The sequence below is a fragment of the Cricetulus griseus genome, chromosome 8 (assembly GCF_003668045.3).
Source record: "Cricetulus griseus strain 17A/GY chromosome 8, alternate assembly CriGri-PICRH-1.0, whole genome shotgun sequence".
NCBI lineage: Eukaryota > Metazoa > Chordata > Mammalia > Rodentia > Cricetidae > Cricetulus > Cricetulus griseus.
This window is the reverse complement of record NC_048601.1, coordinates 88,587,944-88,602,284: the sequence shown is the minus strand read 5'-3', so window position 1 is coordinate 88,602,284 and position 14,341 is coordinate 88,587,944. Positions and strand designations below refer to the sequence as shown.

The 14,341-nt window shown below is 38.9% G+C and overlaps 1 protein-coding gene across 3 annotated transcripts in view; it reads left to right on the top strand.

Moving 5' to 3' along the window:
- Tax1bp1 (Tax1 binding protein 1) overlaps positions 1-14,341 on the top strand; it is a 61,622-nt gene that overhangs the window by 24,357 nt on the left and 22,924 nt on the right. For all 3 annotated transcript variants that reach the window (XM_027429649.2, XM_027429647.2, XM_027429648.2), the window contains exons 6-11: positions 1,277-1,425; positions 1,508-1,598; positions 4,078-4,263; positions 9,236-9,436; positions 11,402-11,548; positions 12,926-13,052. In XM_027429649.2, the coding sequence (XP_027285450.1) occupies positions 1,277-1,425; positions 1,508-1,598; positions 4,078-4,263; positions 9,236-9,436; positions 11,402-11,548; positions 12,926-13,052 (901 nt within the window). The remainder of the gene's footprint in view (positions 1-1,276; positions 1,426-1,507; positions 1,599-4,077; positions 4,264-9,235; positions 9,437-11,401; positions 11,549-12,925; positions 13,053-14,341) is intronic.

Sequence of the window (14,341 nt, the reverse complement as noted above, 5' to 3'; positions counted from 1 at the left end):
TATACTTTGTTATACTTGACTCCAAATTTTACCAATTAGCTAGGAGTGAAACTTAGTGGGCAAGCTTCATCATATTTGTTCAAAGCAGAAGGTTCTATTTTTAACTTTTATTTGTGTTATAGCAGCCTTGAATATTTGTTTTAGTCTTTTTGAATGAATCATAGTACAGAACAATAGGAGCGGTGGTTTAGAGACACAGGCATGTGTTGTTGTACTTGGATGGTACTTAGTGGTATATACTAGAATGGGTGTTAACCTCAATAGTGCTATATGAGACCTGAATTGTCATTGACATAATAAAAGTAAGATGTCAAAACTAAAAGTGAACTAATTAAGAAATTTTAATTTAATTTTAGCTGCCTGCCCTCTGGTGGAGACGTTAGTGAAGTCAAAAAAGAATGCATGAAGAGCAGGAATAGGAAATAAATGTTAATAATAGATACACTAATAGTTCAGGCTGGGCATGGTGGTGGATGCCTATGATCTCAGCACATGGGAAGCTTAGGTAGGAATATCAGAAGTTCAAGGTAAGTTTTAGCTACATGACATTGTTTTAGAACAAAACAAACAAAAACTTGGGAGCTAGAGAAATGGTTTAGTGGTTAAATGAATTTATTCTTCAGTCATGAGGACCAGGGTTTAGATTCCAGAACACACATAACAATCTGGGTATCACTGCAAAAGTTTGTAACCTCAGTTTCAAGCTGGGCAGAGAAAGAAGGATCATTGGGACTTTCTGGCTTCCAGCCTGATCAAGAAAAATCAAGGGGAAGACTGCTTCAAAAAGACTGGAGAATGAGGAGAAGACTTGGTACCCTTTCTGTCCTTCCATAAGTATAGGCTGAGCATAGTTTCACATGGGCATCTTAGTGCTCACAAAAATACAAAACAAAATAAACACAAAAAGACTGAGTTGTGAAAGTTTGTTAGAACTTCATAGTCTTGGATTATACAATTTGGGGAAATAAATGTAGGATTGAAATTGTAAGAATTCAAAGCCAGATGTGCAGTACATGCCTATAGTCCCAGCACCCAAGAGACACAATGAAAAAAAACTTGTTTATTTGAGACGTGGTTTTTCTTCATGGTTCTGGCTGTATTGGAACTCACTCTGGAGACCAGGATGGCCTGGAACTCAGAGATTCGCCTGCCTCTGCCTCCCAAATGCTGGGATTAAAGGCGTGAGCCACCACACTGGGCTTCTTTTTTAAAAGGAGAGGTTTCTGAAGTATACGCAATTTTGTTTTACTGAGCGACACTTTATTGTTGTTTCTAGGGCCTTCTTGAAGTATCACAAAATTTGAGAATGGAAAAGGAAGAGTTTATGAAGAGATACACTGATGCTACATCTAAAGCTCAACAACTTGAAGAAGATATTGTGTCAGTGACACATAAAGCAATTGAAAAAGAAACTGAGCTAGACAGGTATGTCCAGAGCTTCAAAGAAATGACTTCAGTGCTGAAAACGCTTTATGGTTTATGTTAATGTTTTCTTATCTTAACACAGTTTGAAGGATAAACTCAGGAAGGCACAGCATGAAAGAGAACAACTTGAATGTCAGCTGAAGACAGAAAGGGATGAGAAGGAGCTTTATAAGGTAAAGTTCCATTTCTATTACCTGTTCCTATCTTATTCCCAATGGGTTTTTGGGGTTGGGCATTTGAGAGCAATTCAGCTGAGTGAGCTTCTGGTCACTTGTATCATTACAGTCAGGAGAATGACAGGGGCAGTAGTCAGCTAAAGGCTTTTATGGGGCCTTTGGGAATAGACTTTTATGGTTGATCATGCTTTTATAGGGAGGACCTTATAGCTTTTGTAAGAGGCCCTTCAGCTATCTCGAGAAGGCCTCTTGTGTGTCTCATAATCATGGCAGTTGACTTCAAGGTGAGTGGTCCAAAAGTGGAAGGAAACAAGAGGAAATCATAACCATAATGCATATTATTCCTAAAAGCTTATTTTAGAAAATTTGCTGGTGTTTTAGATAATGTAGTTGGTACACTATAATTAAAGAAGTTTAATGGTAATAGGATAATGGTTTTTCAGAATTTATATAAAGTGTTTTCACCTTTTAAGAATATACTTTTATAGAGAGATGATCATATTTAAACATTTTTACATTTATTTAATGTGTATATGTGTGTGTACACGATTGTGTGTACACAGAACTCATGGTGTGTGTGGAAGTTAGAGGACATTTCTTTCTTTCCTGCTACCTAGGGTCCTGGGATTGAGCATAGCTATCAAGCTTGGCCACAAGTGCCTGAACCCTCGTTGCCAGCCCCCTGATCATATATCAGATTGGCTCTTGAAAAAATTGCCAAGGATTATAGTTTTATAAAATACTCCTATTGCTTATAGTCTTACCTTTGAAAAATTTCTATCCTTTTTAAGGCATTCCTGCAGTATGAATTAACCGTGGTGTGTTGGGTTGAGACTAATTTTCTTAAGTATCTAAGAAACATTTCCTGTAAAATTAATGGCTGGGAATATTGCTAAATGAGTAAATTGTACTTAAGTGTGAGAACTTGAGTTCAGATCCCCTAGAGTCCATATAAAGCTGGACACAGTGGCAAGTGTCTTAGTTAGGGTTTTACTGCTGTGAAGAGACATTGACCACAGCTCTCACAAAGGAAAACATTTAATTTGGTGGTTTACAGTTCAATGGTTCAGTCCATTATCATCTTGGTGGGACATGGCTGAGTGCAGGCAGGAGAGTAGCTGCTACATGTTGGTGTGTAGGCAACAGAAAGTAGACTGTCTTGAGCATATGTGAGCCCTCAGAACCTGCCTTCACAGTGATACACTTCCTCCAACAAGACCATGTCTATTTAAACAAAACCCTCCCTTTGGGGGCCATTTTCTTTCAAATCCCAGTTTACTATAAGGAGGTGAAAGGTGGAGCTAAGAGAATTCCTGGAAGCTGTGGGCCAGCTAATGATGTACTCAGTGGCAGACAAGTGACCCTATCCAGAGAAGGTGGAAGACAAGGATCAACATCTGAGGGTGTCCCTCTGAACTTCACTTGGTCACCAGAGCGTATGTGTTCTGTGACACCTGCACACTCACACACACATGTGAATAGACATACAAAGATTTTTTAAAATTTTGAGATGAACATTCTAAGTTGTCAGCCTCGAGTCACTTTTATGAGCTGATAGTTATCAATATTAGGTAGTGTTTTAGAATAATGCTGCAAAGGCTTGGGCTGGTGACAGCGTCAGAGGACCAGAGATACATCTCATCACTAGGAACAGGAATTAATCCTTTGGCTTTCTGTAACTATGAAGAATGAAGTACAAAAACAATTCCTTTCTTTGTAGCACGTAAAAAATTGTATATGTATACATGCACTTGTACCTGTATGTGCATGCATGATGTGAATACATGATGTGTGTGGGGCTGGGACATATGTCACAGTTGACCTATGGAAGTCAGAGGGCAATGTTAGTGTCATGGAAAATAGACAACACAGTACTTATTATAAGCAAAAAGTGGAATTGGGCAGGAGATGGGCCAGTGGTTTAAGGGCATTTTACTGAGGACCAGAGTGTGGTTCCTAGCACTCACATCAGGTAGCTCACAACCACCTATAACTCTCTGATACTCTGACCTTTGCATACACATATTCACAGACCTACACATACATACAACATTAAAAGAAAGATACTTCTTTTTTAAAATATAATTGTTTGAGATGTTTTGAATAGTTTTCAGAAAATTCAAATGCTGTAATTTCTCAATATGCCTGTTCCATGATGCTTCTCCCCACAAAAACCCAAGCATATTTATTTTAAAATAGAAAAAAAAAATGGTTAAACTGATGGAAAAGTCTTTTAGAGGTCATGTAATATAGTTAGACATTAGAATTAACCGCTATGGGAAACAAAAACCTTCCAAAAGCTGTATTCTGCCTATGTGTGCCTGGGTAGCCATTTTGCAGAAATTGGGTCTCCTGACAACCAGTTTCTCCTTTGACATTTTTGAATGAGAAAGAAATAATGGCATTTGAAACTTTGACTAACTTGGATATGATATAGCAAGAATATTCTTGATGATTTCAAGCATTGTTGTCACAGGTGCATTTGAAGAATACAGAAATAGAAAATACTAAGCTTATGTCAGAGGTACAGACTTTAAAGAATTTAGATGGAAACAAGGAAAGCATGATTGTACAGTTCAAAGAAGAGATTGACAAACTGCAGTCAAGTTTGGTTGAAAAGGAAAATTTGTACAGGGCTCTCCTGCTTACAGCCTCAAATAAAGTAAGTACTTTAGAAAAATTTGGTTGAAGATTGTGAAACTTACCTCTATATGATTGTTTTTACTCTTGCTTTATATACTTCCCAGCTTAAAAAAAAATCCTCCCTTTTTAATTAACACTTATTTTTTTATTTATGTGTCTATGTGTGGAGCATGCAGCATTTGGATCCCCTGAAGCTGGGGTTACTTAACCCTGGAGCCTTCTCTAGTTTCTCAACTAGGAACTGAACACCTCCTGCCTCCAGTTCCTAAGTACTGGGGTTATGGTTACCCGTCACCTACCTGGGCTCTTGCTTTATGTATCATGCTATATCTGATCTAGCACTTGCTCAGAGCCCATACTCTTCCTTTCCAGCAGCTACATAGTATTTCATAGATACAATTCATCACTCGGCAATCACAATGGAGATATAGTTTATGCAACTATGAAAATGTTAGAAGTCTATGACATTTACAATTCCTGATTAATTTTACAGTTGCTTTTTTAATCTGAAAGATTCCAAACGCAAATGTGAAGTGTATTTGACTATATTTATTTGATTTAATAAGATACTAATATATCTGTAAACATCTTTTTAGCATTAAGCAAAGCTTTAGTGAAAAGCATAAATTTTAAATACTGAGGAAAATGATTACCAACTGCTACAATGTTTTAGTAGAATGTAATGCGGTGTGAATTTATGGTTGTAAAAATATTGATGAGGGTACAAGCTAAAAGTATCTATTTTTACTGTATGGTTGTAGAATTTTAAAGTTACATAAATTTTACACACACACACACACACACACACACACACACACACACACACACACACACACACACTTTAACTCAAATGAGAATGTATGAATGTGGGTATGTGTGTGCCTGTGTGTAGTTTCCCTGAACTTTTTTTTTTTTTCTCATTCTATAACCCTAGCTGGCCTGGAACTCATGTAGGTCAGGCAGGCCTCAAATTGATGAGATTGGCATGCTTCTCCCTTCTGAATGCTTGAATTAAAGAAGCTTGGCCCCATGCCTAGCCATAAACGTGTTTTTGTTGTTGTTGGTCGTGGTTTTTTGTTCGTTTGTTTTTTAAGTTATAAAATGCTACTATGGATTTACTTGTAGAGCCTTTTCATGATCATAGCTACACAGTATTCTTTTGTGTCATTCAGAATCTGTATAGTCAGTACTTCTGTAGTTTACTGTCTTCAGCTTTTCTCAGCATATCACACTCAATATTGTATAGTTAAAGCGACACTGGGCACATGGTTAAGTCTATAGAATAAATTCCTTCAAATGGAGTTGCCAGACTAACAGGCATTTAACTTTATTTTCAAATTGCCTTTTCAGAAGATATTATACTGAGTTTTTCTCCCAGTGGTGTAACAATTGGTACTGTTTACAGTGGCTTCATAGGTTTTCATTGTGTGGAGGTATGGTGTGGCATAGTTAATTTAGTTCTAAACAATTGTATTTTAGATACCTTAAAAATCTAAAAATGATTTTTATTTTAAAAAAATTACTGAATTCCGAAAGATAAACCTTTGTCTACACATTAATAATTTTTCTTATACTTTTTGAAGAATTGCTAGATCAAGACCCAAGAAAAGTTTTAAGGTGTTGGTGAGTCTTGAAGGTTTGCTGGGAGAGGCTGTGCCAGTTAGGGTTTGTATAATTGTCAATGTTCCCATATCTGCAGACCCATCTAAATAATAGATTACTATTTTATTGTAGTCAGCTTGAAAGAAAGCATTTGTTTTAACTCTGTTGATTTGAAACTTTTTTGCATTGTAATTATTTATTTTAATTAATCTTGCTGGGCATGGTGATGGTGCATGTTTTTAATTCCAGCACTCTTGAGGCAGAGGCAGGTGGATCTCTGTGAGTTCAAGGCCAACCTGGTGAATTCCAGGACAGCAGAGCTATGTAGATCAAACCTGTCTCAGGACAAAGGAAAATAGTAATAAATAAATAAAATAATTTTTCATATGTTTGACCATTTAGGGTATTTATACCCCTTTGTGATTGGTTGGAAAAATACCTAATCAAAATAGTATTAAACTTTCCTTGATTACATTAAAAGAAATTTTCCATTAGTTATGGCTTTTTTTTTTCTTACAAAGAAACCATTTAATTGAGGGGGCTCCCTTACAGTTCAGAGGCTTGGTCCATCATGGCAGAGAGCATAGCAACATGGAAGAAGAAATAGCAGAATATACTACAATCTTGCAGGCAACTGGAAGTAACTGACTGTCTTACCAAGGAAAACTTTAGAAAAAGAAACCTTAAAGCCTGCTCCAACAGTGACACACTTCCTCCAGTAAGACCACATCTACTCCCACAAGGCCACACCTCCTAATAGTGCACTCCCTTTATAACCACTACATTCCACTCCCTGGCCCCCAGAGGCTTATAGCCATATTATAATATAAAAATGCATTTAGTCCAACTTTAAAAGTCCCCACAGTCTGTAACAGTCTCAAACTTGTTTCAAAGTCCAGAGTCTCTTCTGAGACACACGGCAGGCAGTCTCTTGTTTGTTTTTTGTTTTTTTTTCAAGACAGGGTTTCTCTGGGTAGCTTTGGAGTCTATCCTGTAGACCAGGCTGGCCTCGAACTCACAGCGATCCGCCTGCCTCTGCCTCGAGAGTGCTGGGATTAAAGGCATGCGCCACCACTGCCCGGCTACCCACAAGACAATCTCTTAACTGTAATCACCTGTAAAAAATCAAAATCAAAAAGCAGATAATACACTTTCAACATATTATGGCACAGGATATACATTACCGTTCCAAAATACGTTCCAAAATACAGGGAAGGGAGCATAGTGAGGGAAATGCTGGACCAAAGCAAGACAGAAAACCAGCTGGGCAGACTCCAAACTCTGCATCTCCATGCCTGATGTCAAAATTCTCTCCACATCTCCAATTCCATTCAGCTCTGTTGACTGCAACACACTTCTTTCTCTTGGGCTGGTTCCACTTCCTGTTGGCAGCTCTCCTCAGCAGGTGTCCCATGACTCCGGCATCTCTTAACATCTTGGGTAATTACAAAATCCAACTGTCCAGTATCTGCGATCCACTTTCAATCTTCTGGACTCCTCCAAAGGTTTTTTGGGTCATTTCTCCGGCTCTGCCTGCTGCAGCACACACAGTTTGTCTTCTAGGCTCCAGCTGATTCCACTCTACTGCTGCTGCTGTTCTTGATGGTTTTCTCATGGTACTGGCATCTTCAAATGGGGTCCCTGCTGCAACTGGGCTGCACTGTCACCAGTAGCCTCTCATAGGCTCTCCTCTTCCTGCCAAGCCTCAGCTTCTTTGCTTGGCCCCCTTCAGTCCTGGGCCTTCAGCTGTCAGAGTCTGCACCTTCACCAATGGCTTTTCCTGGCCTCTCATAGTGCCAAGCCTCAGCTGTTCTCCATGGCTCCTTCATGCTGTCAAAACCAGTACCACCTGGGTGATGCTTACACATTACCTAGTCCAGCTGCCAACATGAAGTACAACCTTGGCTGTCTCTGGAACACAGCTGCCCTGTGCTCTCAGGAAGCACTTCCCAGAAGATTTCACCTCACTGATGCTGGTCTCTTCTTAATCACTGCTAATTTCTTAGCCCCAGCTGACCAGCATCAGTATCCAAGCAGAGCAAAACTTTGCTTTAGTAGTTCTGATATCTTGTTAATCACAGATGATTCTCCAGCTCCAGCTAACCAGAACCACAGACTCTTAACTCCTTCTTTCCTTAACTCTAAAGCTAGACTGCTTGCTGGGGCTGCAACATGGCTCCCATGTTTAATTACATCTTCAGCTTTTTGTCTTTACTGCCTAAGCTTGGCTGTCCTAAAACTTGCTCTGTATACCAGGCAGGCCTTGAACTCTCAGACATCTGCCTGCTTCTGCCTCCAAAGTGCTAGGATTAAAGGCATGCACCATTGCCTGATGTCACACAATACCCTAGTACCTGGTATCAACTTTGGTCTTAGGGTTTACTGTTGTTGTGAGGAGATGCCTTGACCATGGCAACTCTTATAAAGAAAATATTTAATTGAGGGGGCTCACTTACAGTTCAGAGGTTCAGTCCACCAAGGCTTGGAGCATGACGGTATGCAGGCAGGCACGGTGCTGGAGAAATAACTGAGTGTCCTACATCTTGCAAACATAGAAGGTGATAAAACTATAAGACTTAAGTAATAGCTCAGATGGCTGAGTGCTTTTGTAGCATGCAGGAAGCCCTTTGTTCATTCACCAGTACCATATGAATTAGGCATAGTGGTGCACACATGAAAACCCTGTACTTAGGAGTTAGAGACAGGATCAGGAAAGTCCAGGCTAACCTGGACTATTTGAAATCCTGTTAAAAAACCAAAAATGGAGGATACTATTATGGTTAGCTTTAGGAAGATTTGTGTACACCGCAGCACTATATGGTCATTTAACATGTTTTCCTGTGAAAACCAAGATTGAATTGATTTTTGTTAATTTTTACATTATTTTTAGCAGACTAAAAATAGGCCTTTTTCATTTATTATACTTTCTTTTAAAATGTATGTGTCTTGCATGTTTTCATAATGATATGGTAGCTAAATATTTCATTAGCTGTCTTTTAGGTTTGAAAAAGAAACATTTTAACTGATGTTTTTGGTATTACAAAGAAGTCTTTGAAGTTATTTTGATTCTAGTGAAAAATGAGAGTACTGGCTGGAGACAGGTGAGGTGAGGTGAAGGGCAGAGAGAGAGTGGTATGGGTGTTGACATTCATTTGGTCTCAGCAGCTTTCATGTGTGTTTCAGTTCAGTTAGGACTTTAACACTGGGTGTGTCAACTGACTTCCCGTCATATAAAAGTGTAATGGTGAAGATTGGAGGGCTGTCAGATGAGAAATCTTAAAGCCTGAGTCATGAGTGGAAAAGCATTATTTAATTTAAAATTCTGGAACTGTGAAAACTTCATACATTTTAATGTTTGACATACAACTGTATTATTGCCTTTTCTTCAGGAAGATACAATATTTTTAAAGGAGAAACTTCGTAAAGCAGAGGAGCAAGTTCAAGCAACACGGCAAGAAGCTATCTTTCTAGCTAAAGAACTCAGTGATGCTGTGAATGTTCGTGATAAAACAATGGCAGACCTACATACTGCACGCTTAGAAAACGAGAGAGTGAAAAAGCAGCTAGCTGATGCTGTGAGAAAAGACCAGGTAAAGCAAGTTAGTTTTACATTTTGACCCCATTTTATAAGCTTCATAAAAGATAGGAAACGTTTTAAACAGGTTAGATCAGAAAGACTGGTCTTTTTGTTTGTTTGTTTGGTTTTGTTTTCAGACAGGGTTTCTCTCTCTATAGTCCTTGCTGTCCGGGGACTCACAGAGATCTGCTTGCTTTTGACTTCCAGGTGCTGGGATTTAAGACATGTGCCACCACAGCCTGGCCAGAAAGACTAATTTCTGTTTATTCTGTTAAATCATTATAATTTCGTGGGCCAAAAAGGAAACTTCTATAAGTATAATTTTTTTAAAATCGAGTCTTTGTGAATTTCATATCACACACTCCAGTCCCCCTCATCTCCTCATCTCTCTTTTTCTGCCCTTGTAACCTCCTCCTTCAAAAAAAAAAAATCTTAAAAAATAAAAATTCAAATTAAAGGAAAAAAAATCTCACCGTGGAATACTGCAGCTTCTCACAGTGTGTCACCCAGTCTACACCTTTGCTCAAACTTACTTGCAAATGTTCAATTAAGCATTGATCTGGTTTGAGGCCTCTGGCTTCTGCTACACTGTCAACACTGGAGCCACATCAGGATTCTCTCAAATAGCCTATTGTTGCCCTGTGTCATGGAGATCTTGCATCTTCAGTTCTTCAGGGCCAGTGCCTTTATGTGCCCCAACAGTTTGTCGATGGGATAGATATTGGGGAGGCCAGCTCAAAGCCTTAGATTTGGGCCTGGGTGGTAGCTGAGTTGGTCAGTGCACCTGCTCTCCTATGCCCATGCCACCAGGGGCCAGTTTCCCCCGCTTTGCTCAGGTTAGGGGCAGGGCCAGCTCATCCACTCTCATACCTTCAAGGCTAGCTCTACTGAACTTCCCAGATGGAGGAGCAAGGGCCCACTCTCCCACTTGCTGCCGCCAATGAGGGGCAGGGCCTACTCACCTGCACCAGTGCCACCACGGCCAGCTCTAGTGAAGCATCATTACTATTATTTTGAGATAGAGTCTCTGTGTAGCGTTGGAGCCTATTCTGGCACTCAGTCTGTAGACCAGGCTGGCCTTCACTCTGTAGACCAGGCTGGCCTTGAACTCACAGAGATTGACCTGCTGGAATTAAAGGCATGTGCCACCACAGCCCTACGTGAAGCATTATTTTTGATGTCAGTAAAAGCTGCTCTATTACATATTTTGATATCAGATGGAGATTGCTCTGTTTGGAATTTGTTTACTAGCTATATAAAATGGCAATATGGTTGTTTAAAGGAGTTACATTATTGTTCCATGGGAGGTGGATGGTTTTTCTTCACCTTTAAAAACAACAACAACAAAAATCTTTGTTTTATGTGCATTGGTATTTTGCTATGGATGTCCGGTCCCCTGGAACTGGAGCTAACATGTGGGTGCTGGGACTTGAAGCCAGGTCCTCTGGAATAGCAGTCAGTGTTCTTAAATGCTGAGCCATCTCTCCAGCTCCTTTTTCCTCAACTATTAAGTAAACCTTAAACTTAGAATATTGTCCCGCGCTACCGTCTCGCCAGCAAAAACGACGCGGCACACTCCTCATGATCCTTCTGCAGTAAAGCTTTAATGTGTCTTGAGAGGGAGAGCATAAGCTTACAGGGCGGAGACCCCGAACTCCCAAAAACCCATCCCTTATATAGGCTGGCAACCTCCGCCTCGAACTGTCACCCCCTGATTGGCTGAAGCTCATCGGACCATATGACGTCACGGGAGGGGCGGAGACCAAGGGCTGGAAAGTTAAACGTTACCTAGTGCGCATGCGCACTAGCTTGTAACGGCTCCTTACAGAATATAAAACCCAAACTCCAAAACAAGTATAAGTTAAAAGCCAGGGAAAAAAAATAATGGAAATGAAGTTAGGATTTATTATTATATTATGAAGTATCAGAATTTTTTTTCCTTAATGGAAGTACCTTTTTTGTTTTCTTTTTCCTTAAGGAAAAGACTGATACAATGGAGCATGAACTGAGAAGAGAAGTTGAAGATCTGAAACTCCGGCTCCAGATGGCTGCAGATCATTACAAAGAAAAGTTTAAGGAATGCCAGAGGCTCCAAAAACAAATCAACAAACTTTCTGACCAGTCAGTAAGTGTCACTGGATTCCTGTGGACTGAAATTTTGTCAGCTTTCTGTTTGAAATAAAATATGTAGTCTAAATATTAACCTTTTAAATATAAATTATCACTTAGTTTTTTCCTACACACAAACCGTATCTTCTATTGCATTGTTTTATGTAGCTGTATATATGTGTTGGGGGGTGGTCTGTGAAGGTCAAAAGACAACTTATAGGAATTGGTTATACCCTCTACTCTGTGAGTCTCAGGGATAGAACACAGGATGTTGTCAAGTTTGATGGAAATGCTTTTAGACACTGAGCCATCCTGCTGGCCTGAGCTTATTACTTCTTGATTTGAAATCAGTGGCCCTAATGCTATAATGGCAGTCCTCTTTCTGTTTAACCCTGAGAGTTGTATTTATTGAGAGCCAATAAAGGAAGATAGGTCAGCAGCAAGGGCAAACAGGAGCAAGGACTCTTATCTTTAGGCCATTGCTCTCCTAAGCTCTTGGTGAATGTCTCTGTCGATTAAATTCAATATATAGTATTAGATGTCACTTGCGGCAAAGTGGACTGCTCCCATTGCTTTCTCAGTTTTCTTTTCCATCCTGCTCAAACCACTTTAGGAAGAGGTAAAATTCATGTAGGAGTAGGTAGATTGATAATAAAGCAAAGACATTTCAGTTGTATGGGTTTATGTATTAAAGCCCTAAATTGTATTGAAATATAAGACTTGTTGCATGAGGGAATCTTGGAAGTGAAGTATAAGGAAAATATCCTTACAGTATACAGACTTTTGTGTGTTACTGCCTAAGATTCTCAGGGAGACCTAGGAGAAGGGGTGTGTGCACCCCACTTGTGAAGGAACATTGTGATTCACATAGATTTTGGCTTGTGGGTTTTTGAACACATTTTAATTGTTTTTAATTAGGCTTATTCTTTTTATTGTATGTGTATTGCCTGCATGTCTGTGTTTGTACCACATGTGTTTTTGGTGCTTATGGAAGTCAGAGGAGGGCATTGGATTCCCTAGAATTGGAGTTAGAGGTGGCTGCCACCTCTATATACCACCATGTGTATTATAAGAATCAAACCTGGTCCTCTGCAAGAGCAACACATGCTCTTCATTGCTGAGCCATGTCTCCAGGCCCACTGAGTACATTTTGATTTGTGAGACTGTGAGATTTCTGTAAATGATGTATTATAGTGATTTCACAAGAAAAAAGCAGTTACTTTGCTTTTGCAACATTTCCACCAGTTAGGAAAATGATGTAGCTTTGTTCCTTTTAGGCTTCCAAAGTGAATAGTTTCGTGAACTTTTGTGATTATTTACATGTTTAGTAAAGGAAATGAACATGACTCATTTGGTGACTTTTCCCATAATTTATTGTTAACCTTTGGGATAGGCCAGTACTAACAGTGTCTTCACAAAGAGAAATGGGAGTCAGCAGAAAGTGAATGATGCTTCAATAAACACAGACCCAGCCACTTCTGCTTCTGCCATGGATGTAAAGCCAGCAGTGTCTTCTGCAGGTAAAAATTGACTTCTGTGTAGAGTGAAAACTGTATACTGATTTGATACTGTCTGCTTCCATGTATGAGAATTTCAGGCTGCTTCCATAAATTCTTGAGAGTGAGGCTAAGGGAAAAATGAGTGTTTTAAAGTGAGGTAAAGTTATATATGTGGTCACTATGCAAAGTATGAGTGTAAGCTAATACTTATCTTCAGGATAGTGTTCACATGTTAAAAATTGATTTGGTACCGGAAGTACTAATTGGAAACATACAAAACAATGAAATGGAAGAATTCCTTACACTCAAAAATTATGTTATGTGATTATAAAAACAGACCAGAGAAGGTTCTTAGAGCAGAGTGACAAAAGGCAAATGTGGAAAAAGTAAAGGAGTTGAAAATCAAGATTTTGCAACATAGTAACAACATTCAACATGGAGGTTTCTCTCACACTTTGAGTAGTTATTTTACCTTAACTTCCCTCTTGCTTTGTGTCACTAGGGTACATCTTTCATTAGTGTACCTGTAATCTGATGCTAATTTACTGGGATCAGTGTTTATTAGACTAATTTAAAACATACTAAGTGAGTAATGTAGCAGTTTGATTTCATTTGTACTTCTTTTCCCCCTTTTATGTAAATCAAATATCTGACAATAAGGAAAATAGGTACCAGCCAAAGTATATTTTTGTTTTTAGAGTATGGTGTAATTGATTTTGTTTTATAAAATAAGATGTCTTAGACTGTTAAATATTTAAGAACAATCCTAGAGACAGCATTCCACTTATTTGTCCATTTTTCAGGTTGGGTATACCTTCTTTGAAGTGCTTAGAAAAGAAATGCTTTCAGATTTCAAGTTTTTCCACAAATTGGAATGTTTGGATAAACAGTTCATCGTTCCCAATCTGAAAATTAAAAAAAAAATAACACTTCATATCTGAAGTTCTTGTAGTGTCAAATGTGTTCAAAGAGTTTGAGAGTTTGTAACATTTCATTTTTTTAGTGGAGTTTGAATTTCAGATTTAGGATAGTGATATTCAACCTATAGTATCTACTGTAATATTATATTGATTTTATGAAGACTTAATGAAGGGTGATAAAAGGCTAAAAGAAGAAACTGTTCTCAGGAACATGGCTTCCTTGTTGTCTACTCAGTTATAAGAATAGCAGTTCTCGTGATACTTGTAGCAACTTTTACAAAAGGATTTATTACTTATTGAATGTGAATTTAGTCTGGTCAAAACTGACCTTTAAAAATTCTCACATAGAGGTCAAGTGTGGTGGTACATTCCTGTAGCCCCAGCACCCAA